A 27,294-nucleotide genomic window follows, 5' to 3' on the forward strand; every position below is an offset into this window, starting at 1 on the left:
CCTTCTCTCTCTCTCCTCCTTTCCACCCCCACCCTTTTTCACGATCTGCTTAGATTGCCACTGAGGAGCCGTTGAATCCCATTAAACAAGATATAAAGAAAGGGAAGCTTCGATATGTGGCAAATATCTTTCCTCACAAGGGTTATATATGGAATTATGGTGCCCTCCCACAGGTAACATTTTTGTTATAATGGTGAAAGTTTTCTGTCTTCTGTGTAAATTGCCTTGTAAATCTTGGATACTGCCTGAATGCAAATCAGCAGCAAGAGGGATGCTTCTCTTGGATACATTTGTAAATTAGGATTTTTTTTATGTTGAACTTTATTGTGTCCATAAATTTTGATCAGAATTTGGGTGTGAAAGTAAATCTGAGCTATGTTTTAGGAAGGAGTTAAATGGTCAAGAAATCTCAAATCTTTAGTCTGTCTCTGTGCTGTAGTGACAGACTTAAACTGTCATGGTCTGCCATTCAAGAATACTTTGTCAAGTAGCTCTTTCCTGCTTAAACAAGGCATTTTTTAAAAAACTCATTTAGGATTTTCATATGCTGCAGCATAAATTTTAATTGGGATTTCTTAATATCTTTAACTAAGAAGAACACAAGGGCTGTTCTTTTTTAGATTAAACCTCAACTGCCTTTCTTAACTTTTCTCTGAACTGTGAGACTTTACTGATCAGGAGGCATTCAAAGCTTCAAGCCTTGAAAAGCCAACTAATGCATGAAATTTTGAGCATAATGAAAAGTTTTAAACTTTTTTCATTTCTATGAATAACCCATTGGACTTAAATTAGTACTGAAGAACATGATGGAACTTGAAAAGGGTAGTTTATTTTCTTTACATTTAACTGTATAAGCACTGAACGTTGAACCCTGAAATCGGAGAGGGCTGGAAATAATTGTAATTTTTAATTTTTAATATATTAGAATATTTGCTATCATAGCAGAAGCTACTCTACTGTCCAGAGAACAGCTAGTGAGCTTTCCTTTTAACCTAGATGTGAAGAGATGAAATTATGCAGAAAAGTAACACTGATATAATGTAGTCTTAAATAAAAAACCCTTTGGAAGAGTTTTGGAAAAATAAACAATTTTGAGGTGGAGTTATGATCATGGACAGCAGGAGCTAACAGCATAGCTCCTTAAAAAAAAAGCTTTCTAAAATCTTTTCAATGAAACTTCATTGGACTTAAAATTGTTAACAGAAAAACTTCTCAACTGTAGAATGAGTTACTTGCCAGTAAGAGTAAGAACATGTACTGGTCTAGTAATTAAATTAGTATAACTTGGTTAGGACTCCTTGCTTGTACAGTGCTCAGAGCAGGGGTTTAAACTTACCCTTGGAGAAACTTCTTTGGTCTTAAGCAGTTCACTGTTCTTGGGAAGGTACACATCTCAAAATATTAAGAAATACTTCATACCCAAATCTGAAAACTTTAAAAAGCTTATTGGATTCTGACAAATCCATGCCTAGGAGGATAGTTAGCTCAAAGCCTCCATATTTTTGAAAGCAATAAGTGTTAGTGTCATGGTATTTAAAGAGCATAATGAAAACGTAATTGTAAGATATCCTAGCTTGATCCCATAACCATTAGTAACTACAAAAATCTGAATTCAGCATCCTCTGATGCCTTAATCACTGCAATTGGGTAAAGTGTATCTGCTGAGTCATGGATGCAGTTAATATTTTTGTTTCTGTGTCCTCAGTAATCCTCATGTTACTTGTCCTGAGTGTAAGTTACTCAAGGTCAGTCCATTGGCTGTTTGTTTGTTTGTTTTTTCTTCTCCCATTGAGCAAGCCTGTTCTCAGAAAGCTGATGTTTTTATTGGTGTTTTTATTAATCTTAGTAATTTAGTGGTAAGACAAGTTATGATTGCAGTTTAGTTGATAACTGATAGTTCTCTTTCCTTTGGCAGACCTGGGAAGATCCAAACCATACAGATACCATTACAGGATGTTGTGGGGATAACGATCCTATTGACGTTTGTGAAATAGGTTCAAAGGTTTGTCTTTATTGAGATTAATTTAATTTATCAAGGTTAACTTAATAATTTGGCAACAACTTCTGGAAGAGAAGGTCAGATGGAAAACAAAAAAAATGGTAATAGTATTAGGGGTTGATGAAAGTATAAGCAGAGGATCTAAGGAGAGAATAGGTAAGGAAATTGTGGATTTTTAAAAAGAAGGAAAAAAAGAAGGATTTGGTAAAGTGTTTGTAGTTGATAAAAGGGAAAATAAAAAAACACCGTCCTGAAGTTCTGTGGCTGGACATTGAGTTTTGTGTGAGGTAGGAGGGAGTTAAGATTTTTGGGAAAGGAAAAGATTTATTTCTTTTCCTCCTATTAGGAGTATTGTAGCTGTGAACAGGTTGTTGAAAGATGAGGAAGTATGACAGCCTTAGCACATTAAAATTACAAGGTCAGACCCACAAAGGAGGTAAGTTTGAGTTTACTCATGGGTGCAAACAGAAGTAGATCCTCTTCTAGAGAAGACAGGAACCTGTTGCCGTGTTGCAGATTTATGAGTCACAAAGTGGATGGATGAAAAAGAGGTGCAGAAAAAACCATTAGTAGGTATAAAGAAAAGGTTTAGCTCACTGAAAGAAAAATGTACATATCTAGAGGCAGTGAAGAATGAAGCAATGTTCTGTGGTATCAAAAATGAGGTTATGAAATTAATGAGTTTGGAAGAGAGATATCTTGGGATATTTTAGGTAAGGGGAAATTTAATTGGTGACCTCAGTGAAGGTGGTAACCGACTATTTGAGGTGAGGAGCCTAAAGATGAATTTCAAGGGATCCAGAAGGAGTTACAAAGGGAGTATCTTCTGGTAGAGAGAAGGTTCCTAAGATAATGGAAAAATAGTTGTGCTGTTATTTCTGGGGAAGGGCTGTGTGTTTATGCGTGTATACTGGAGTCTAGAGGAAGGAATAACAAGAGATAAATTACGACCATGAGTTGAGGAAAGTAGACAGTCAAGAGACAGGAATAAGTTAAAAAATGAGTATGAGCTACTTTTGACTTGCAGTTTGGAGTGACGATCAAGAAAGGGTAGAGGAACTAGGGTAAAAAGGAAGGAAATATTTTCTAGCTTCTTGTGTACTTAAATGCTGACTAGAGGATTGAGGGTTGACAAATAGTAGGAGAAAGGCTAGAAATGTTAAACACATGTGTGCTAGGTTTTCAGATCTATCTTGCAATAGTGCTATAGCTGCTAGTCAAAAACGTAGTAAAACTATTTTTTTTGTAAGGTAAAGGAGAAATTCTTTGTGGTGTTTTCCAGATCTTTGTGATGTGTTCTGTTTCAGGTTCGTTCTTCTGGTGAGATTGTTCAAGTGAAGGTTTTGGGTGTTTTAGCTCTTGTTGATGAAGGAGAGACAGATTGGAAGATAATTGCTATCAGTGTGGATGACCCAGAAGCCCATAAAATCCATGGCAAGTATTTTTGTCTTTCTTTATGCAAGTTAGGTCCACAACTTGCACAGTAGAATGGTACCTGAGTTTAGACCACCCAGGACAAGAAGAGGCACACAGTGGAAAGGCAAGACTTTTCTTTTATTGTTCTGTTTAAGTCAGGTGCTTCCTTCATGGAGGGTATATGTGCTTTCACAGTAAACTTTTTTGAAATGGTTCACTTGGATTTTCAAGCGGACCTGTCATACAGAAAGTCTTTTGACTTCTGAAACACAACTACCTTAGAAAGTGACCTCCTAAAATTACAGGCTTATCTCCTGTGTAATAGTGAATATTTACCCACTTGCGTTATATAGCACACTGCTATTTTCCTTGTTGAAAGTGTTTGTGCCTGTTATATTTGCAGGCATTGTGTTGCATTCTGAAAAGGCTGTATATTTCTAGTACTTTGTCACTTGTAAGTGTGTTACTTCCAGGGTTTGTTGCTTAGTGTGTTTCCCCTTTTAACCTGAAAATTTGCAAAGTAAACTGCTAGTGCAGCTCACCCTAGTATCACCCTAATATCCCCCTAGCTGTGCAGGGGGAAATATCCTGTTCAGACTTATATTCCCTGTTACCATTCTTCTGATATGCAAATGAAATTCAAATACTGAAATGTGTCTACGTGAATAGCAGATGAGATCTAATTTTGCTTGAAGATGTGTTAAAGCTGCAGGGAAGTAGGTTTTTACAGCACAGGTAAAGTACAGCTTTTCTCTGGATAAATAGAGGTTCTCTTCCTCAAATGCAGTGTTTGGGAATCATGAGAATTAAGTGAGGAGGTTTGTCTAAAAGTGATTGTTATGAGATCAAACCCCATGTGTATATATATACATATATATATACACACGCAATCAATACCCATCAGGTATGTACAATCAGAGCTCTTTGTTGGTTGGGAGCACCAAGGCACAGAGTGACCTTTCTGTAGGAGTAGGGCTATCCAGTAGTTTTTTAAGCAATTGTGTTCCTCAACCATTGAGGCTTTGTCCTGGTTTCTGAACATAAAGTATGTCAGTGGACTGGCCCTTCATTCTCAGTTTTCTTGCAGGTTGCTTTCGCATGGAGAATACTTGACTTGTGGGGAAAGAAGGGGAGAAGAGGAGATGAGGAAAAGGAAACTCTTGGGTTGATGCTGATTTAAATCATTGGGCAGATGAATTACTACATAGTGTTTATGACTCTTTAACTACTTTGATAGAGATTAAGAAGTTCAGCTTAAGGAAATAGTAAGTAATAGTTTGCTGTTAATGTTAGTATCAATTTAAACCACTTTGTGATGTGCAGCAAAATGCATAAGTGTCAGTAGTTAAAACACAAGTAATTGGCCCTTCATTTCTAGACACTGTTCTGTTTAAAGTCTTACATTTTTTGCTTAACAGTTTCTGAGAGAATGTAGTCAGAAAAATGGATGAAAGAATTTAAAAGGAGTCTACTAAGTTGGGGCAAAACTGTGGCAGTTTATTCCAGTATTATTTATTATTTTGGATTAACTGTTTCTATTTGAAAGTCCTCTGCTGGTTTGTTGGTTGGTTGGTTGGTTTTTGTTTCGTACCAACCCCCCCCAGGTAATGATTTACTTCAGTTCTGTTACAGCTTTAGTTTGGGAGTGGGGGAGTAGGAGCTTTAATCTTATTTAAAAGAAAAAAAAGGGGGGAGTATGGGCAAACCATTACCTTTAGTTGGTTCCTGAGTGCCTACTTTCTTATCAGAGAATATGTGCAAAACTTCGAGAACTGCTCTGAGATACAGAGAAGTGCAGAAATATTTATCCAATTTAATATGATTTCCCTTTGGGATTGGAGTTGCAGCCTAGGATTTACAAAAGAAAGAAAAGGGGGAAAAAGCCCCCATCTGCTTTCACAAAACACGACTGGCTTGCAGTGTTTAACAGCAATCATTCTCCTGTCTGAAAACAAACAAATCTGTTGGAGCCAGCAGTACAATATGTCCTTTTATACTTGTTTTTCCCCCTTTCCAAAGTTGTTAATTATTTCAGCGTAAAGGGACGGCAGCTACAGATATAACTGGTCTCTCCTCGGTAGTTCACGTGCTGCTGTTACGGAGGTGGCCTCCTGGGGAAGATGAGGCTAAGTGTTGCCTTCTAGTCCTGTCCAGTCACTTTTGTATAATTTGTTAAGCATTTCCAATTGGACTGAGAATCATCACATTTGCTTTCAGCTCAGTGTGTGCACAGCCCCCAGTGAACATTTGGAAAAGATAATTCCGAGACACCAGAGTGGTGATTACTCGCAAGCCCCATCCTGAGCCTGCAGTGTGTTAACTCCTCTTGCCGCTTTAAGCACACCCCAGGTACTCTGTATATTCTCCTTCTGGGATCGTGAATGTTCTCCTAAGTGCCATTGATTTTTCTGAGACTTCACAGAACTTAGAACTGAGCAGTCCCAACTTCTGAATGGTTCTCATTGTTCATTCATAGCACTCAGGCCATACTGTGTCCTGCAGGCATTTATTGATAAATACTGGTTTAAATTGAAGACCCTGCCTAGAACTCTCTCTTTCACACAGAGCAATGAGAAACTCTAATTTACAGTGACAATACCCAGGAATGATTAGCAATGCTTAGCACCTATTCAAGTGGGAACTGTGTCATCAGTGGGAATAGCAAGGGCTTAGTGGTTTTGGACTGACTTTGGAAGGCAATCTCTTTGAAATAATAGCACTTAATTCTGGTGGAAGTGGGGACAATCTCACACCAAATATAAACTGTATGTCAGATGCAGGTAATTGTGTGTGAAAGTTTCTTTTAGACTAAAACTAGACATCTTCAGATTTATTTATTGGCTATTGTCTTTGTGCTCAGGCAGTTGCTAGGCAGATGGCCATTAGTGGACCAGCAAAGTAACTTTAAACCAAGCAACTCTGAGAAAGGACCTAAAGTCCTTGCAGACTGAAACACTAAATCTTGGTGATGTAATAGGCCTGGTTGATTTTATTATTATTATTATTATTATTATTATTGTTGTTGTTGTTGTTGCATTTTGGTTGGTTTTTTTGTGTTTTTTTTTTCAGTGAAATAGTAGCCAGGAGTAGAAAGGCTACTTGTCCGCTTACCTCATAATTTGGATTGAACTTAATATATTGGAGTTTACTTGCATATCTGATGTGCTTTACTAAGTTGAGGCCGTAAAGGAGGAGTGATATTTTCGTGCTGTGATTTGGTCTAAATGTATGTGCCTCTTCATGTTGGCCAAGAGGTTTTAAAAGTCACTGGCAGCTGAAGCAGGAATTGTGTTTGAAGCAGCTTATGAAGAGTCTGACTCTCAAAAGGTCAACTCTCCTTCCTTCAGCAAATTGGACTAGTCATGTATGCTGGGTGGCATTTGGGAGGTGTTTTACCCGCCTGGAATCTTAGCAGCCATTTTTTGCTATTGCTCACTGGAAAGGTACCTGGATGTATTCAGCAGCAGTTGCTGATGTCTGCTGACTTTGTTGCTCTGCCTTTTGCTGGCACTGGTGTAGTTAACTGTGCTGTCATGAAGCCTAGCCATGATGTTGCCATGCTGCTTTTATAAAGTGCGTCTCAAGATAGGGTTAAGCGATCAAACCCTAAATGGCAAAACCAAAGTATATTGTATATGTTGTTACAGACCCCTCCTTGCATATGAGTGTATTTATATGCAGAGAAGCAGCAGAGGCCCATGAAACCTTTGTAGTGGATTTGTGTAAGCACTCAGTATAAAGAAATTAATTATATGTACCAAGGCTCCCCTCCTACCCCCTGCTCAAAATACACCAAATGCCTTTATATGGAATGTAGCTGCTGCTTCCTGTAAATGTTTATAAGATGTTATTAAAAACATATGTCCTCTCTTCCCACAGACCTTGTTTAGAAAGCTTGCTGCAAGCATGTTGTTTTAGCTTTGCTTGCAAGAAGCAGCATCTGTTGTACTAAAAATGGTAGTTTTGTACAAATGCTTTTGTTGCTCTCCTTTGTAAAGCCAGATAGAAGTGGGATCTGTGTTCACATTGGCTCAGTCCCTTGACAGAGAGCTAGCAGCAGTTCTTTGTGCCAGCCTCTAGAGGTTTTCCTTATTGAGACTAAACTGCAACCCTTAATTTGATTAGCTATCTCTTTTTAACCCTTGGTGCTTAACTTTGGTGCCCAGAAAAATGAGACCTGTGGTATTACGTAGGCAGTATAAAGAAATAACCACCCAGAGCCCAGTGGGTACCTGCTGGCTGGTACCTGCGGCAGCCTGGCCTTTCTACTCTGTTATTTTGAGCAGGGCTTGCTTGCAGAGATGAACTGCCATAGTTTCACGGGCCATGTACATGCTTACTACTCCCAAACCTGCCTAGCACATTTTGACATCAGTGTAAGTATATAGCTCTGAGGGAAGGTAAGCAGTCAGGGTCAGAAAAAAGTGTCTTAACAGTGTTTGCTGTAGAAACGACATCTAAGTTGGTTTTGTTTTTTTTTTTTTAATTAAAATAATTTGCAGCTATCTTCTATAGATATTAGTGTGGTAAATCATGGTACTGCTTATTGTGATCTTTTATTTCACCTTTCTTTGCTTGCTCTTCTGTTTTCTGAGTGTTTTTCTCCTTTTCCCCCTGATGTCCCAAAAAGGCTGTTTGGATTTCGGAGTGGAAGATGAGATGTCTTTAAAGTTTTTCTGTGGTGACTTTTAATGAACTGATCAGGTGGCTGTTGAGTGATGCAAGAGCTGCTGTTATCCTTATATTTTGTACTATGTGCTGACTCCACAGCAACAGGATCAATTTTTTTGTTTGTTTTATTGCATTGTTGCACTTTATTCTATTTCTTGCCATCAACTCCCACTATAATACAGATGTTTTGGGTCTTTTTTTTTTCCTCAAGCATTTAAGCTTCATTTGATGCTCAGTAGCTGTCCTTTATAGTATAGAGCAGTGAAGTGAAGCCCAGGGATGAAGGAGAATAACTTGCCAGGAACCAAGGAAATAAAAGCAGCCAATGCCTGTCTTCTTAAGTCCTCAAAGACAGTATTCAACAGCCATATAATGCTGTAGCCTGATTCTGTTTAGTCATTTTACCTAGGCAAGGTATTTTCTGGTAAGAGAGAGCGTGAAATTCGGGGAGATAATTCTATCCATGAAGATGGTCATCCCTATCATAAGGAAGTAAAGTCTGTCCCAAAGCCTATCCTAATCTTTAAGTCCTTTAAAGAAATTTAAATAAAACTTATAAATAAGGGACAACAGTTAGAAGGACCAAGTGTCAGTTAGTAGACAGTAAAGCATTTTTGATGAACAGTTTTTATGGGAATGGGAAGCAAATAACCAAGTAGGGGGAATGGAGAAGCAGAGTTAGGAGAGAGATTTGCTGGAACAGGAACCAGAAAAAAGAAGCAGCAGTGTGAGAAAGCATGCTCGAATTTAAGTAGTGTCTGGAGACAGAGATCTGGAGTTTGTCCACTGCTGGGAGCCAAGGACATTGCTGCAGCAGCCTGGTTTGCTTTACAGACTTGAGGAGATACTGTCTCTTCAACAAATGCTATAAACTGTGAATTCAGGCCTCAAAAGAGGAGGAGATGACAAGGATTCAAGTTGAAGGAGGGATATTCTTTTGCTTGGTGAGAACAGGAAGATACACTGGAGCCCTGAAACCGATTTGAAGCTGCAGTTTTTTTAGTGCCCAGATGAAGCATTCTGGCTCCAGCTGATCCTACCCTTTTCTAAATCATTCCTTCTGGTTGGTCTTGCCCACCCATCCTAGTGAAATGCCTCTTGTGCTCTTAAACACGTATTCCAGCTAGAAGACCTGCCTCTAGCACAGCCTTACGTGCCCTTGCTTTTTTCTGGGATTCTGCCAATGCAACTCCCTAATCTCCTATAGACAGATGGCCAGCAGCCAAGTTCAAAATGTGTTTTACTCTAAGTCCGTAAACACGTAGCCCTATTAAGTGTGTGCAAAAGCAAAAATTTACATGGGGTTCTTCAAGGTTTTATGCTTTATTCTCTGGGTAGTGTGTAATGGAGTGGAATTTGGGAGTGGCATCTATCAGATGCATATGAATACTCAGCATATCTTCTCACAGAGGTTTGGCCTGGCTGTTCAGTCCACATGTCATCTCTTCTGGTGGTTTACTGAGAATTGAATGGTCTGTAGCACAAGACCTTTCCTCGTCTCTTACTACTCTCTTTAGAAATACTTTAATGTTTTTGTTCAGGTTCACGATGAAATTTTGAAAAGACATTTAGGCACTTCAAGATGGAAAGCACATGAGTAGGTGTCAATTCCGTGGACTAAACAACTCTGAAAATCTGTTTTTTAGGACTGGGTAGACAGAAGAGTATCTTATCAGGAATCACTGCTAATCAGCAGATGTCATTAAATGAGGCATATCTATGGGAGAAGAGAATGAAGTAGCCAAGCAGTATTGAGAGAGAGCAAGAGGGGATAAGGAAGGGAGACATGAGTGAGTGACTTGCAAAACGGTAGAGAAGGAGAGTAACACTATGGAAGGTGGCCTGAGCAGAGTGAAGTTATGAAATAACTGGAAGACTACAGCAATAAAAAGTCAGCTCCCATTTCCCTCAGAAGTGACTGTAAAAGGGAAATAGAAAGATTACACCAGATACAAAGTACTTGGTTTCTGGAAAGGACAAAATCCTTTATTGTATAAAAATCAATTAGAAAAGTATTGAAGGCTTTACCACGTAAACATATTGACAGAGAATTAATTTACCCATGGGTTAATAGGACCACCCCATTGCAAGTAAGCATATAAGATCACGAGCTGCATCTTTGATACAGCAGTGTAGTCTTCAAGCAGAATTACTATGTGAGTGTTTAATCTCTGTGTACACACTGTGGCAGTGTTCATCTCTGCCTCACAAGGGTGTCCCACAAGTGGCATACATTCCCCTTTGTGTCCTGTTTGCACATTGGGATTATAGAGGTAGAGGCAGACTTGCTTATCATTGTGATGTGCTTATCATATGCAGATACCAAGGCGTTATCAGTAAAGTTAGTGTTTAGTGCTCCTGGCACATATCTATCTTTTATTGAAGGGGCTGAATTTGGAAGTCATAAATTCAGAAGAGCAAAGGGATACCTTTAATACAACTTTGAGAAGTCATGCCTGTATTTTGTTTTGAGGTGCTAGTTTAAAAATCCATGTGTTGAAATTGTTTTTACTAGCTATTCTTTCATTACCAAAAAATGCTTGTAGCCCTTGCAGTTGCTGGGGAAAAAAATTACCTCAGTGAATAATCTAAGTATTGCAAGAGATACCTACTAAGACGAAAGTCTATAAATATGGAATTTTCTTCTTCTCTTGTCACAAATATGGTCCTTTCATTCATTGTCCCTTTGGGTCTTAATTAACGAATGTCAGGAGGCAACTGGTTTACCTGCTTAGTGTGGTTGTGAAATCGTAAGATATTCAACTCTGGGCAGCAAATGTAATAAAGTGAAGTTCCCTAATGACTTTGAAAGTGCTCAGTGCAATCAAATTGCTTGCAGATCCTCTAGGAAATTTTAAAAAATGGATGTTACAAAACCTATGATTAAAAATGATTAAAAATGATCCAGTCTTTTTTTTTTTTTCTTTTTAACCTACAGATATTGATGATGTCAAGAAGCACAAACCGGGTTACCTTGAGGCTACAGTTGACTGGTTCCGATTATATAAAGTCCCTGATGATAAACCAGAAAATCATTTTGCTTTTAATGGAGAATTTAAAGACAAGGTAAAGATAATGCAAAATCAAAGATGCATCATTCTGTCATGTGGCCTCTATAATACCTCCTAGAATTTTTGGAATTGTGAAGGAAGAGGTTTAATGAAAAGAATTTTGATATGAGGGACTTCTGAATACAATTTATTAGGCTACGATTAAATAATATTTGCTGCTGTCCATTTTATTCAGGGAAAATGCATAGGTCATTAAAGGAAGTCTGCAAAAAATATTCAGTCCTAATGCTGACGAGACTTACACACATATCTGTGTTGTTTGTTGGTGTTTTTAAAGGCATTTTTCATTCTGTCAGAGTAATGAACAGATTGTCTTTTCAGGTGTTTTTTCAGTCCTATTTGATAATATTTCTGACTTTTATTAAGGCTATGCAGACAATGGGTTGCAGATTTTTTCATATTAGGTATTTTCTCAAGATATACTTTTTCCTGGTAATTCTGTGTAAAAACATTTGAACTGTTTGGCTTGAAGGCTGAAAAAATATTTCCCCTTTTTTTTTTTTTTTTTGGAAAATATGAATGGCTTTTTAAACTACCTACAGTTAAAATGGCTGGTGTTTGAAAGGGGAATGGACCCAGGAGTAGACCTTGTTGAAGAAAATACCTGGATTTTTCCAGAGGAAATTGGATGTGATTTCAGTAAAATTGCTTTGCAACTTGTATATTGCACACTCTGTAGATTATTCTTGGCAAAGAATCACAGGTTTCTAATGAATGATGTCCATGTGTCAGCTAGTTCACCTTGCAGGGTGCTATCTAAGTTATATAATGTCTTCTAACTAGCACAGGCAACTTTACATGTTTTGGCTGGTTAAAGAGATGCCCTGACTCCCTTCTGCACTAAAACTGTCTTTAAAATCAGTCAAGTGTGGAGTTGTAAGTTTTGATAACCTGAGCTCTCCTCTGTTCTCCCAGAAGAGGTCTTAGAGATTTTCTGCACTGTAAAGCAGAGTGTGGCTCTGGAGCCACAGTTGAACGGCATATCCCCTGTCAGGCCATTGGAGTTCAGCCTGGAGGCACTAAATGCCCTGAGATAGCTGGTTTGGAGCACTTGAATAATTCTCAAGCATTTCTAGAGACCCAGGATGTGGCCAGGCGGCTGTGACTGTGCTCCAGCAGCTCTGGTGAAGTTCACAATGTTCCAGTGGCACTTTTCCAAGTCACTCCTTGTTAGGAAATGTGAATGTTCTGTTGGCAGCTTTTTTTGCAAGCCACTCTAACTATCATCATCTGCATACTGAGGGCTTATTTTACTTTATTTTTTTTTTAAGCTCAGTCTTGTTTCAAACAAACAGAAACTGTTAAGCAGCTGACATGTTACGTTCTTGCAAATGCTTAAGTATACGATTGGGCAATTAATGAAGTAAATGCAAATTTTGTTACTGGAGGGGAAACCCTAATTCTGACCCTGATGCTCACATGTAGCAGCAGAGTCATAGCTCACACACTTTGTCCCATTTAGGACCTGGTACAGCTTTCTGCAGCAGTAGGGGTCTGCTTAGCATCTAGTGCTGATTTCATTTCTTTCATGCACCATTCATATTTTCTGGCTGAGGACTGAGGGAACTTCTGAATATGTAGCCAGTATATTTGAAAGATAGTGAAGTTTGTTTCTTTTCATAAAAAGGATGTTATATTCTCCAGAAATTTAATGAGGCCTCAAAGGACGCCCCTTATAATACCACATGAAATAGTATGTTTTAATAAACTAGTTCTGTGGCTTTTTTTCTGTTCACTAACAGTTTAATTCATAAAACTTTCCTTCATGTAAACTAGGATTTTGCTGCTGAAATTATTAAATCCACCCATGAACACTGGAAAGCTTTGCTTCATAAAAAAGCTGATGGAGGTACTATTAATTGGTAAGTATCCAGTCGTGTCTCTTGCTCTTTGTGTTGTGCTGGTACTGGTGCTATTCAACATGTTGCAGCTGTCCATGAACTGCTTAATTTATTTTTTTTTGAGATAACAGGAATACTCATGGGTTTGATTGATAATTAATTGATAATAGAGCATGACTGATTAATTGCACCTTTATGATGATGATTTACTGGTAAGTGGCATTACATAAAAGTGGCATAGATTACTTTGGCTTTTGAGCAATGGCCCCAGAGTGTTTGTTCGGGATCATCTGGGGGAATCTTGGTATCCTATACCAGTCCTCTTGTCACTGTTTATTCTATCCTTCACTGCTGCACTTCTCTGTTGCAAAATTCTTTGGCAGCTTAGCATTCCATATTTTTTAGTTGCTCTCTGGAGTGAGAGAACCAAACTATTGTTCTTTATTAGTCTTTGGCCTGGTCTGAATTAAAATAGACTTTATTAAACTCTCTGGACTGGTTTGCATTGGCAGTTCTGGCACTAGAGGCCCTGAATAGTAGGGCTGGTGCTTTCCAAGGACTGTAGATTGTCATTGGCTAAACCAGAGGGCAAGGACTGTGGGAAAAGCTGTTCTTAGGTAGTTATTGTTGTCTTCTGCTTTGGGGAAATGCGACTTTCTCTCTCTTTCTTGGAGCTGATTGTCCAGCAATTGCCCAACACCTTAGCAGTTGGACAGGTTGTTAATTTTACTTTTGCATGGCAAGAATACTGTAGGATAATATTCAAATTTTGGTCTTTATCATTTAAGAGGCACTTTGAGCTTAATGTTGATAAAATTAAAAAAAAAATTAAAATTGCAGTCTTACTTTGAGTAATTGAAGTTCTTGCAGTTTACTCTGTAGGACATTAAAAACTCATGACCAAACTCACTTTCTGTGTGAAAGGATACAGATTCATAGGGAAACATTTCTTCAAGGGATTTGGCCCCAGAGTTTGTCTGCTGTCTGGAAGTACTACAGGTATCTCCTGTTTTATGTAGGAGTAGAATTTTGGCCTGCTTTTCCTTCCTGTTAGATACTGCAGATAGGTTACTGAAGTAACCTGCTGTTACTTCTGTGACCTGCCACAGTATCTGTCCATCCTTCAAGGCATAGGAGATAGGGGATATTCACATGATCTGTGCTGGCCATCTAGGTCTTCTTCAACTGCCTCAGGAAGTGCCAGCTTATCTCTGCTGACTTTTTGGGGGCATTTAGTTTCTTCACTGTGGTCCTCTGAACTGTACCCAAGTTAGCAGCCAGAAGCACTGAGTGTGAGTACTGCTTGCACTAATGTAGAACATAGAGCCTAAAACCCCCCTCAAACCCAAAGGAACAACGAATCCTTCCACACGCCTGTTCCTTTGAGCATTACTGGTTACTTTGTGTTTTTAACTTCCTCATTTCTTGCAGATACACAGTTCTGAGCTCTCTATGTGAAGATGGTTTTTTTTTTCCATAGGTACTTAATTGTGAGTGGCTTTTTTTCCACTGATTGATAAAGCATGTTTTTAATTTAATTTTTCAGCACAAATGTTCTGGTGAGTGGCAGCCCGTTTTGTTGCAGTGAGGAGGATGCCCGGTCAATTGTTCAGTCGGTAAGGATATTTACTCCCCTCCACCCTCCCCTTTTTTTTTTAATGATTAATAGGAAAAGAAGATTCAGAGCTCCAAAACTGAAATAAAGTAGCTAAACTGAAATGGTCCTTAAGCAAAAATTTAAGGCATAAAGTAAAAGCAGGAGCACAAAGGCTGTGGGGGAAGAGTAAGCTTTGCAATATAAAACTATCATTGCAGTAATCCAATTGTGCTTTCTGACAGGTTCATTACTGTTCTGGTGGGGTTATTTTGGTTTTGTTTTTTTATTTTTTTTCATCCCTCTGCAGTTCTGTTTCTTCTGATCCTGAATAGCAAGATGGACTGCTATTTGTATCTAGTCTGCTGTCTTCTCTGTCTCCCTGTTGCCATGAGTTACAACTCAGTGTTAGAAGTCATTGACTAGCTGACTATAGTCCCTAATCACTAAACAGACCCTTTGTTTGTCTACTGGTATAATTAAATGCAATGCTGTAAGAGAGTGGAATGCTTTTTTGAATGTTTCTTAAAGATTGTCTGTCATATTCTGAAAATTAACATAAAATTAAAACATGCAAGTTTCTTGTTCAGGCAAGAAAAATGTCCTGCAGGTCTGATGCTTTCATGTGCAAATGTTAGTGGAGGAGAATTTTTTCCATTTCAAAATATGCTAGTTTGGATGGCAGAAATTAAGCAAAGTTACCAGAAATTACATGGAGAAAAGTGCCCCCAGGTATTACTTTTTCTTTTTCAACATGTGCTGTGTGTGACTGAGCCTGTGCTCATGACCACATGAGTGCAGCAGGTATTTTGCACATGTGCATGGCTGCCAGGGCACCCAGTGTTTTGCCTCAATAGTCAGAGTAATTATGCAAGTTCAGGAGTCAAAGGACATGCCATCCACTGTCTGTGCAGTTAACATTCCAGCAGCATTTCTAGGAAGAATGTGTTGTGCTGGGTGCTGTTTTGTCACCAGCAAATAAGACTGTCAGTTGTAAAGAAAAGTTGGTTTAAGTCATAAAGAAGTAACAAACCAAACTTTTTCTTATAGAGGTCTCTTGCTTTCAGCATTTCTTTAAAAGTACCTTTATCATTGCATTTGTGAATGCTGATTAATGGGACCGTAAGTTTTAAATGAAAGAAAAACACATTTTGGAATTCAGGTATGTTTTTAGACATGTCAGTCACAGCTGTAAGCAAATATTTACCTCCTCTGTACTTTCAAATTTGCAATAACTTTTAGTGAGTCTTCAAATGCAACCGAAACTTCAAGTCCCGACATATTTGAATGGTGACACACCTGCAAAGGAATATTTCCTTTTGCATTCTGTGCTCTTTGTATTTTGAAGCACATAGGGTAAATAATTATTAAATCATCAGTGTGCCTTACTTGGTCTCTTAATAACAAATCAAATTTTTTCTTGTTTTGAGGGGAGGGGAGGACGTTAATAAAACCAGTTCATAAAACAGGTACCTTGTATCAAACTTTAATGCTTTTTTTATTATGAAAGCTTGCCTTCTTATCAAATAGTATAATTTCCTGGCTTCTTTGTACCTCACATTTTTTTCTTTAAGTGATAATGTTTTTGTGAAGTTGTCTCCACATACTCCATTGCATGATTCTGTTTCAGTTCAGTCTAAGTCTTTAATTATGTCTTTGATGGGTGCTGTCTCTTGGTACTTTCCAGACTGGGAAAATATGCAATACTCTATTAAATACTGTTCATGCTGCATGCAATTGCCAATCTACGATAACTAAAAATAACACTAACTAAAAAAATTTAAATGACCTTGAAATAGGAATAGTGAACAGTTGAACTCTAAATATAAGTTGGGAGGTTGACTTGCACATTTTAAGCAGGTATCTTTTTGTCTAGTACACTATACTGCATGCTTTGGTTGTCAGACATTCATCTCTTTCACACTGAAGTGAAAGTACGTGAGTGTTGGCTGCAGAATTTTAATGGCTGTGGTGATTTTTAAATGAAAGCTGCCTGTGTCTGTCTGCAGGGGTGTTTGTGTTTTTTGTCGAGTTTTTTATATAAACTAAAAGCAGATACATTTCCTTCTAATTTATATTCGTCTATTAACTCCTGGATAAAAACAAAATATGAAAACTGAGGAAGAGATTTTGTATGCAAGTACAGTAAGAAACATATTTTAGCTACTGCAAAACTTCTGAGCTATTTGTTCAGTGAGAGCTGGTTCCCTACAATTCTGTTTCCAGGGTCAGACTCCAATTGTGGCATTTTTAGTGGGTGATAATTGCCTTAAATCAGATATATGTTCTCAAAAAAACCCCAAAACAAACAAAACCTGAAAGAAGACACCAAAACCCAAAAGGCAACACTCAGTATTGTTATGGAACAGTTTTCATGGCAAGCAGAAGAACTATAACTAAAAACCAAATGGAAAACATTCAGATCCTTATCAAATGTTTACCAAATTATGCACTAATCAGAATTTCATGTAGATTTTGATTGGGTAATTCCCAAGTTAATACAGTTGATTTCAGAATTGTTTGACCTTTCAGTATTTTACTGATGGGGGTTAAAATGGCTTGTCTGCATTGGAGAATTTCCACTCCATTGAGTTAGTTCCCTGCATGTGTACTGTCATCTGTATTGGTGGCCAACCAGGAATGATTCCATGGCAGGTGAAGTTGCCACGTTCAGTCAATTCCAAAGAGATGGAAGATAATCTATGTGTATAAGCACGGGTACTGTTCACTTGAACCAGCCAAAAATGCACCAGACCCCTGCAACAACAAACCTAGTTGAATTTTAACACTACATGGTGAAAATTTCTAGTGTTCTCTAGCCTCTGAAAGTTGTTTCATCTCCTTCTCAGCTTCACTGTCAGTATATGTTGAAAACTAAACTCAGGGAATAGAGCTTTGTAGATGAACCCGTTAGTGCTAAGATATACTGTTTATTTGAGGCTTTTAAGTGTTGCCATCTGTAAAACTGACCAGGATCGCCAAACCTTTGTTTAACATTAATCCTAAGAACTGCTTGCTCTCTGAAGAAGCTGCTGAGGACTTTGCAAGTTGGAAAATCTCCAAGACAATCTATATATAGTTAGTAGAGCAGTGTTTCTCAGACATATCACATAATTCTTCCCTTATAATATTGGAAAGTGTGTTAGGAAAGCTTTACTAGATGGTGTCTCTTTTGATAAAATGCAGAACAGTGTTTTACAGGGGAAAATATTTGACTTTTCCTGATAATTTAAAAAAATCTCCAAACAAATTTGAATCTGTATGTTTACTAGTGTGTTTTGAATAATTCAGATCTAAGCAGGAAAGTCTTTCAATTGCCTTTCTCCCTACATGCTTTCTGTGAGGACATTTCCATTTGGGACTCACTAGAGGCAGAATTTTCTGTACATTTTTCAGTTGTGAAACAAAAGATTGGTGGGTTTTTTACTCTGGAGTTTGTTTTTTATTAGTTTATTTGGTTTTTAAATGGTGTTCCAGTTGAAAGTGTTGTGTAGTGAAGAGAATCCTGGTTCAGTGGGATGAGGTTTTGATCTGATCCTGGGGGAAAGGTGCCGAGTCCTTATCTCAAACCTTTTGAGCAATTAGAGCAATTGAGCACTTTTGAGAAGTGGCAGGCATCTGCTTATACATGGTGACCACTGGTTCTCCCTGCCTTATGAGGTAAAGCTTGGGTTTTACTGGAAAGAGAGGCGATAGTCTGGTGGTATGACCTGGAAGACCTGGGTTACGTTTGTCTTACTGGTACATCCTTTCAGACCAGTCACATAATCCACCTGTGCAGGTGAAGTGACTTCCTGCCTGAAGTGGGAAGAAGACTCCTCCTTCTCCCTTCCCTCCTCATAGGCTTCAATCCACTCCTCAGTGTGTAGAGCCTTGTGCCTGCTCAGGGAATGTTACATCAGTGCAGCTCAGTCCAAGTGCTGCGCTGTCCTAAGGAAGGGCAGTGGAGGATGGCTGAATCCTCATCACGAGGCAGGTTGCTTCCAGACAGTATTAAAACTGGCTTTAATTTTGTCCTTTACGTTACAGGACAAGACATGCTGTGTAATACTGCGATTGAATAATGGCATATCCAGCTTTGAAATGTCAGACCTAAATTTTAAAAGAAATTGTCACTTTTCCGCAGAACTGAATCCTGCTCTTGCAAAGTGTGATTGTAAAAGAGTATCATCACATAAATTGTTTTCATATATGTAATGCAAATTGTGTGTGTGTGTGTATATATTCACATGCATATCTTACAGTGGAATATAATAAATGGAAAGGCATTTTTACCCTTTTGTATGTAAAAAAACAAATCCTATTATCCTCAAAGATGATAGAGTAGGGAAATCCCCTTTATATTAGGTAAGGCGTTAATCTATCAGTAATTATTCGTGTGCTTGGTTTGTCATTTATGAGCAACAAAGAAATTTGTAGACTGGGGGTGAGAAATCTGGAAGGTGGAATATTGTCCTGTGGGAGCAAGAGAAAGTTCTGTTTTTGTTAATACCTCTTGCCTTGAGGAGTAAAATAACTTGGAGTTTGGGTGCTACCTGTAAAACCTTAACTAAATACTGATACCTTGGTTTGGTTTGTTTTATTTTTAGGCACCAGTGCATGTGAATGGAGATTCTGTTTCCCCAGAAGGTACCTTTTTTCCCAGATGCCATACTGTTTCTCTAACTGCTTGCTTTAAAAATTGACATAACTGTTTTGCTGAAAAAAGGTGGTTTTGTGTATATGAAAATGATAATAGTTATATCCTGTCATATCATATCGCCTGTCCCCTGTTAAATAGAACATAACAGAAATTCATGGATGGTTCGTGGGAGATTCCTTTTGAGTGAAAGTGTAGTCCACATAAAAAGATGAGAAGACAAAATTTTTCTGTCATTGATTATGCTAGACAAATGCATGACATTTATCCTTTTTAAAGCAGAGGAGATAGATTGCTTTGCCTTAGTTTTTGTCATACCTCACAGTAGCAAACTAATCAAATGAACAGCTCCTTTTCCCAAAATTGGCATAACCATACCTACTTTTCAAGTGTAAGTTCTAAAGACAAAACTTTATCTTTTCACTGTTATGACTATTCTTCTTGTTAACAGAACATGTGTTTTTCTTTAGGAAATAAGAATGCATCCTACATTTTCATTTTTAACTACTTTAAAAAAAAATTTTCTACTGGCAGGAACTATAGAGAAGGCATACATTCTTTTTGAGATGGAGGGAATTATGAAAACAGTAACTCAAACTTAGTCATGAGCCGAGTTCCAGATTGTGTACAAAGTAACATCTGTGTAGTCCATGTCATGGAAAACAAGTTGCATTCCATTTGCTTTTATATGGCATGCCAATAAATAGCATTTATTTACCAAAGTATTACATCTCAGACCTCTGACAGACAACTGAACATAATCTGCCTGGTCTTTGATGTTTTCCAGAGATGGTCACAACAATGTTGTAACTTGTTGCAGGATTGTTTCAGCCAAACTAATTGTTAGAGTGAACAGATATTATTTTGAGGCCCTGCTTTGCACAAGCTGGGGATAGAGCTCACTCAGAGGGATTGTTATGGGAGAGGAGGTAGCTGAAAGTGGAGAATATTGCTTTTTCAAGTGTTTGTGTCCAGCTGGTTGTATAGAACTCATGTCACTCTTGATGTACTTTTTTTTTTTGTTGTTTTAGTTGATTTCTGGTACTTTTGTCCCAAGTGATCATCAAAGTCTTCTGGAGGTGCATCATCAAATCTTAAAGTCGTCCCTTTTTTGAAGATGGGCAAGAGCACTAATTGTTGGATTCCTGTTGAAACAACTTTTCAACTTGTGTAAACCTTCTCTCTTGTAAATAAACACTGCCATTATAATAAATGTTTCCTTTCCATGTCTATCTTTGTGCAGGGTGGAACAGAGGGAAGAGGAGGGCTTACTTGTTTGTTTATTTCTGCATCTCAGAACTCCAGAATTGCTTGTATCCACTCATGAAGTGTAGTATTGAATGAGATGGGAGATAAGTTGTCTTCCACCTTGTTCTCCAGATTTTGGAATAATCCAGCCATCGAGTGCATAGAAGACTGTTAATTTATATCTTAGGGCTTTTCTGGCCACCCTGACTTTAATCTGTTTCAAGTAGACAGTAATCTTTATGTAATAGGCTTAGGAGTTTACCATGTTCTTTGATAGGTGACTGTTTCCTGAGTTGTATTTACTTTTGTGCCCAGTTGTCTCTGCATGCTTCGTAAAGTTATGAGCAGAGCATACTTGCTTTAAAAAAAAACAAACACAACATCATTCCAAAGATTAATTCAACTAGGAAGGGCTAATGCCATAACAATTGAAGTAAGGATGCACATGTGCTCTCTGTTCTGCATCCTGTTTTGATAAGTTGTGTGTTTCATCATACAGGAAGGATTTTCCTTATGGAAGGCTTCCATTTTTAGAATTGTGTATGCTTTTGACAGTTAGTTGTTCATTCAATAAGACAAGCTTAATAAAATGTACAGAACTAAGTTTTGTACTTTCATGGTAAAAATATCTGCCATTTTTTCCTACTGCAGGATTATATCTGACTTGTCTGTACGACAGTGTTCATTAAAGACAAAAAAAGCCAGCTGTTAAGTAGAAAGAGAGGAAATGATAATATAGACAGACAACTTCATCCAGCTTGTTACTGAGACCAAAGGTGAGCATTGTCTGCTTTGTACAGTGTTGGAAACAAAAGGTTAATACTGCTGACACAGGAGGGAAATGGAAGATAAAGAACTGAAAAAGTTATGCTGTGGCTTGCCATGGAGGACCAACTTTTCCTATACAAAGAATAAGTTTTTAGTAAGAAAGCTTTCACCTTTGGAAATGTTTCTTTGATTTTAGGATACGATATCCCTGGTTTAGAGACTCTTCTAGTATACTGTCTAGTGTATAAGCACCAGTCACTTCAGAGTTCTCAGTTTGGGCCACAGCACTTAGGAGCAGATGAAGTTCTCCCATCTGCATAGAGCTCTGCATTGTTTTAAACACAAGAATTCAGGTGTGGTATGAAAAATGCAACATAAATCTCAGATATTAAGGACTACTTTCATTTTTTGTAGTCAAGGGATATGTTGCATCCAACGTACCTTTACAGTACTGATTTTCTGTGTTTATTTTATAGTTTAGAATTCTATGTGCATGCAGCATTATAGGTACAGTCTTTCTTAAATAGAGTAAATGTTTCTTGAGTGCCTTTTGTTCACATCGAGCCTCTCAGGATGAGTTTCCTCTTGTTAGAGGTGAGCTCTTGTAGCTTGCACAACAGCTGCTGCATTTGCCTGTATGGCACTACACCTTCGAGGCATACTGTTTTATAAAGTACCTAAGGACAGCTGGACAATAAAGGGCACTGGGTAAAATCAAATTATCTGCCCTATACAGTGGTCACTGCTGTCCTTTTTTTTTCCTTTTTTTCCTTTTTTTTTTTTTTGAAGTTACTTCATTTTTACTTCAAATAATTTAGTAGTGTTTTTTAATTTCTAAGTGTATTGCTGGAATGTGGTTATGAATTCAGAAGGGAAAATAGATTTCTAAATCAGATTAGGCTTTGTGCAAGAAAATGACAAGGAGTACTTGGGAAAGCTGAAAATTGAAGTGATTGGAAATGCCTAATACTACCATAAATTTGAAAATGTTCAAATATTTCTTACATGTAGAGTATGTAAACAGATGACTGTCATGCTGAAAGTAGTCTGAAGACAAGTGTTTGTGTACATTTTCTGAAGATTTTTCCCAAGTGGGATATAAAGATGTGCTGTTACACATAGCCTTGCTGCTAGAATGTACTGGATGCTACTAATGTGGATCTCAGAAATTCAGCGTAATTAAATAGCTGTTGAGAGAATGTCTGCTTATAAGAGGATTAGAGGAATGGGACAGAGAAATTAGAATATTATTTTTCAGATCTCCTCAGGAAAAAGAACAGTCTGTGCAATAAACATGTTATTTTATTTTGGCTGTTTTGTATTTGTATGTTTGTATTTATATGCCTATATTGTTGTATTTAAAATTAGTTTCACTGTAGCAGGAAGCTAAGTGTAGCAATAGTTTTATGAAAAGAACTTTTTCATTTCTGATACTAATATCTTCTGTAAATAAGAGCATGGAGAGAAACATTTTTTTTTCCTCCAGGAAATAAATCCATCTTAACTGTATTTTTTTCTGTGTTGAACATATAATACACGTACGTACTTATTTCTTTAAAGGATAATTTTTCATCTTGCTTTCCTCTTTTTGTGTGTTTTGGAGAGAAAGGAGAGGTTACCTTTTTTCCTCCTCACTATTGTGACAGTGAAGGTTCTTTTTACTTATATAATTAGCTGCTACTCAAAGTATTACCTTTTACTGGCATGGAGTCCACACATCAACCCTCCCAGTGGAAAGTGGGGTTTGAATTTTACTTATGTGGAAATAATGTTCATTATTCTTTATAAAGTGTGAAAATAAAAGGACTGTGAAAATAGCGTGATACTGTCCTTTGTTAGGATGTTATTTTCATGCTGTTAGTAACAATGGACATCCTCTGAAACCCCCCAAAAGAATAGGAAGTAATTCTGAAATATGTTTGGGAGAACTGTTCATTGATGTTATGCAAGGAGATGTTATGCCTTACCATAACTTGCTTGTGGTTACCATTTGTGTTAACACTTGAGAACCACAGCAGAAAGCAGTCTTAAGCTGACCGAAGTACTATTTCATGCTTCTCTTTGCTTTTGCTGGGATTCAGTCTTTTTAATGGCTTGTAGTTCAATTTTAGTCCAGTGAGAATTCAACCCCAATATTAAGTCAATAGGGTGTAAAGGTTGTTTTTCTGCCCTTGCTATGAAGTGTAGGATGATTTCCTGCCAGGTTTGACAACCTGGGTTCCGCTCTCTGTGGACAGGAGTTCTGGGACTTAGACAACGAATTGGAAAAAAGTTGGCTCGAAGAGGACAGAAAGAATATAAGGCAGATCTAGGAGGGTCAGGTGAATAAAAGTAATGAATAGAAAACTAAAGAGGAGTGACTGAAATGCTTTAAAACAGTTATGCCTAAATGTTAGAGCAACACGTAATAATGCTGATTACATGTGACTGGAGAGGTCAATAGGATGCATTTGCCAAGGAAGAAGAACACTTACCTACCATACAAAAGTTGAAATTGCATCCCAGAAGTGCTCAGAAATAGTACTTTAATCTTTGGTCTTTTGAGTGAGGGAAAATAATGGAAAGCAGCAATTGCATTTATTGTTAAGTTGACTTTCTGAGAGTCTCTTGGGTTATGCAGAGATGACGTGAGTGCTCAGCAGTGCTGACGACTGATCCGCACACAGTTGATGATTTCTCACAGCTTACTGTTACTGTTCTGTGCAGCAAGTACTCTCTTCCTGAAACTACAGATGGGGGCTAGATGGCAGACTGAAAAAAGCCAAGCTCACTGCAGTAGATTGTCACTTTGTGATTATTTGTCACCTTTGGCTAATTAACTCTTTGCTAATTCTTGTAGCAGAAGTTTTTAAGTGTTCTGCTGCTATAGGCAGAATTCAGGTAGTGCTGCATGGTTTTCTTTTTATTTTCATTCTCGATCTGCTAAGTTAAAAATGATTCAGTCTTGTCAGTGATTCAGTATGCTGAGTCAAAAGAAAGATTTTTGTTGATGATTTGGTCTACTTGCAAGGATCAAAAAAAGGTTTCGTTTTGTAAGGGAAAATGCAGAAGCCAAAAATAATTTCATGAAGAATATGTCTTATGTGCCAGAACACTGCTGCCCATCAGCTTTTTCCCATAAAGTTTGTAGATTCTTCACAGATGTCACCAAATTTAATTCTAACTTTTTTGTTCATTATCTTTGGAAGAATAATACTTGCATTACCCAAGTGTTACCACACATGTGCAAATTTATGTGTTCAGTTGCACGCCTTGTGGCTTGCTTCTGTGTATGTATTAATACTTGCCTGGAAATTAGGGGTTTTTTTTCAGACCTGAAGATCTGGTTTGGTGTGCAGTGTTCAGTTCTAATAGATCAGTGTATGGTCCTATAAACTTCTCTTTTGGGATGAAGAGAGTAAGTGTAGTTACTGAAATGGTTGCACTTCATAGCTTTTATTGGCTTTATGCTCATTTATTGATGTGTATATCAGGATAGGGATATTGGAATGTTAGGAAACTGATTTGTCTATGACTGACTGCTGCCTGCTGCTATTATACCAACTACAGGTTTGGGGATTTTCTTAAGCATTTTGTATTTCACATTTTAAGTATGCTAAAGAGTAAACATCCATCTGGTGTCAAAAGCCTTGGGTTGGAATACAAAGAATTAACTTTAAATTCTGCTTCTCCTTAGGGTATCTTGTGGCCTTGGGCAGGAGTAGAAAAGTTTCTTTTATCAGTGGTCTGATTTCTAACAAAGACTTGTCCCAGCACTGAAGAGGGGAGAAAAACATAGGATACATCCGGCTTTGTTTACAATGAGGTTAGCTATACTAACAGGCTTTCTGAAGGATTGACTGAAGACTCAGGCTTTTCCAGTCAGACTGATCTGCCAAGGTTGTTTGATGGGGTAATTATCTTAGGAGTGAAAAGAGCATCAGTGGTGGTGAAAGTTCAAGGTGTAAATTGGCATCTTTGTCCTTGTGAGTTCTTTGGGAGACTAGACTCAATTCTTAAGCAGGCCTTAAAGTCCCCTAATGGACCTATTCATGGTGGTTTTGGAGTGCAGAAAAGCCAGTTTAAAAGTGTAACTCGTGACCACCTGGGAGTTCTGAACATTTTAACTGTAAATCATAGGAGGCCTGGGAACAAAGCTGGTTTAAGAGTCAAAGTGAAAATATCCTGCTATTCAGAAACCTACTATGTAGTAAAAAAATCACGTCTAGCTGAGTGGCATTTGGCAGCCTGCTCTCCATGGAGAGCTGAGATGAGAGGGAAGGCACAGTCAGGTGAGGACAAAATTCCCCTGACAGCTGTTCACTGAAATTTACTTCTTGTCTCATTATTGCCTTGATTTAACTAGATTATTTATTCCTTGCCTGTGACAATTTGGGAACAGAGAGTTTAGGAATTCCTAGCTCTTTACTTGGGCAGTTTTCTGACTGACAAACCAGACTAACCTCTCTCCCTTTTTGTGTCTATAAGTAGGGATAGTATCTGTTTATGTTACAGTAATGTTGTGGGCATTAGTGGCTTAAAAACTTTAAAGGTCAAGGAAGTCTTATTACTGACTGATGTCTCTCTGACCCTGTAGGTTGGCAGCACAAAGCTTCAAAGTGTTCAGACAAGGGGAGTTTTGGAATTCTGTCAAAAAACGTTTCTATAGCTCTATGTATGTGGAAGGGAAATCCTGGAAGAGAAAAGAGTCAGGGTAAGAGCTATTGTGAAGTGCATATGAAAAGAAAGTTGTAGCTAGTCATACAACTGGGAGAGCAAGAAGAGAGAACAAGGAGACACAAATGTGGGAAAGAAAATGGCATCTCCTGTCCTAATTCAAAAAGAAATTTGAGATTTGTGTTTCTGTGGACCTAAGTGTCATTGGAACATCTTTGTCTGTTATCTACAAAGCCTGTAAAGGTGTTCCTCCCCGATTTTGATAATCTGCTTTGTAAATGTCGCTCTCTGATTCACTTAGCACTCTATCTTGAGCTGGAATGGTTGGAGAGACCTTCAACTGAAATGCAAATTAGCCTTAGATGTCTCTCTTCAATTCATACTTCTTGGAAGAAGTGACACAATTCTTGAAAATATCATAATGATGTTTCTGTGACATACAAGCTCTTTGTTATATATATAGTATAGCTACTCTGAATCATACCAATGTGCTTATGGTCTGCCTGAAAGTATAATGTATGCAAGTTGCACAGCATGTGATATTTTTCACTGAACATGTGATCTAGTGATCTCATGTAAAAGAAATTTTTTCGGAGAAGGGAGAGAAATAGATATGGGGAGATATGCCCTTTACCAAGAAGGGACCAAGCAAACTGTAGCAGTTAGTGAACATATGCACACCAGCTCCTAAAAACTTCAGGGTTTTTTTATCATATTAACTTAAAAGCCTAATCCCTTTCTAAATATAAGCTTGTGATTAGTTGTATAGTGAATAGATGTAGCTGACTCATTCCCAGTTCTCTTCTGTAATAATTGGGGTTTGCTTTCTGAATTTTTAAATTATAAATTTTCCTATTTAAAAATTTCTATTTTTAAATTATTCATTTCAAAACCATGTTGCACTGAAGTCTTCTGACCCATCAGATGACACAGAGTATACATAAAAATTAAATGCCTATTCTGTATAACAAAACTAGGAAGCTATTTTTTCTGATTTTAAAGATGCTATTTTCTAGAATATGAATAATGAAAAAACCTAATTTTGCAGCCATAACCATTTTCTGCATCTATGAGAACTTATAATCACGATCAGAGGGCATTGTAGTAGGTACATCAAAATATATATAGCACCTCAAAGAGCTAACATTTTAAGTATTAAAAAAAGATCAGATATGGGAGAAAAATTAAATGCTATTCCTGTTCTGCCATTGAGAGACCTTGAGGAGCAGTGAACATTAGTGGGTTACTGAGGGGCAGTGGCTGGTATGTGAAGGAGGTGAACTCCAGAGACTTACCTTACCCATCAACTTCTGTGCTACTGTGTCATGGTGCTGTTGTTTTGACAGTTATGTGTTATGTGGAGGAGAGTGGCTGCTTGTAACACAGTCATG

At 37.8% G+C, this 27,294-nt stretch overlaps 1 protein-coding gene and 1 long non-coding RNA gene across 4 annotated transcripts in view; both read left to right on the forward strand.

Moving 5' to 3' along the window:
* PPA2 (inorganic pyrophosphatase 2) overlaps window positions 1-20,444 on the forward strand; it is a 35,017-nt gene extending 14,573 nt beyond the window's left edge. For all 3 annotated transcript variants that reach the window (XM_051789701.1, XM_051789700.1, XM_051789699.1), the window contains 8 exons: window positions 54-173; window positions 1,916-2,002; window positions 3,307-3,433; window positions 11,025-11,152; window positions 12,934-13,019; window positions 14,545-14,614; window positions 19,182-19,221; window positions 20,263-20,444. In XM_051789701.1, coding sequence (XP_051645661.1) covers window positions 54-173; window positions 1,916-2,002; window positions 3,307-3,433; window positions 11,025-11,152; window positions 12,934-13,019; window positions 14,545-14,614; window positions 19,182-19,221; window positions 20,263-20,291 — 687 coding nt within the window. In that variant the 3' untranslated portion in view covers window positions 20,292-20,444. The remainder of the gene's footprint in view (window positions 1-53; window positions 174-1,915; window positions 2,003-3,306; window positions 3,434-11,024; window positions 11,153-12,933; window positions 13,020-14,544; window positions 14,615-19,181; window positions 19,222-20,262) is intronic.
* Window positions 20,445-23,402: 2,958 nt separating this feature from the next.
* LOC127472076 (uncharacterized) overlaps window positions 23,403-27,294 on the forward strand; it is a 46,587-nt gene continuing 42,695 nt past the window's right edge. Inside the window, exons 1-2 of the long non-coding RNA XR_007904858.1 lie at window positions 23,403-25,052; window positions 25,824-25,940. This is a non-coding gene — a long non-coding RNA (uncharacterized LOC127472076). The remainder of the gene's footprint in view (window positions 25,053-25,823; window positions 25,941-27,294) is intronic.

This window comes from Manacus candei, unplaced genomic scaffold, assembly GCF_025592945.1.
Source record: "Manacus candei isolate 608988 ecotype Guabito, Panama unplaced genomic scaffold, ASM2559294v1 h1tg000028l, whole genome shotgun sequence".
Taxonomy (NCBI): Eukaryota; Metazoa; Chordata; class Aves; order Passeriformes; family Pipridae; genus Manacus; species Manacus candei.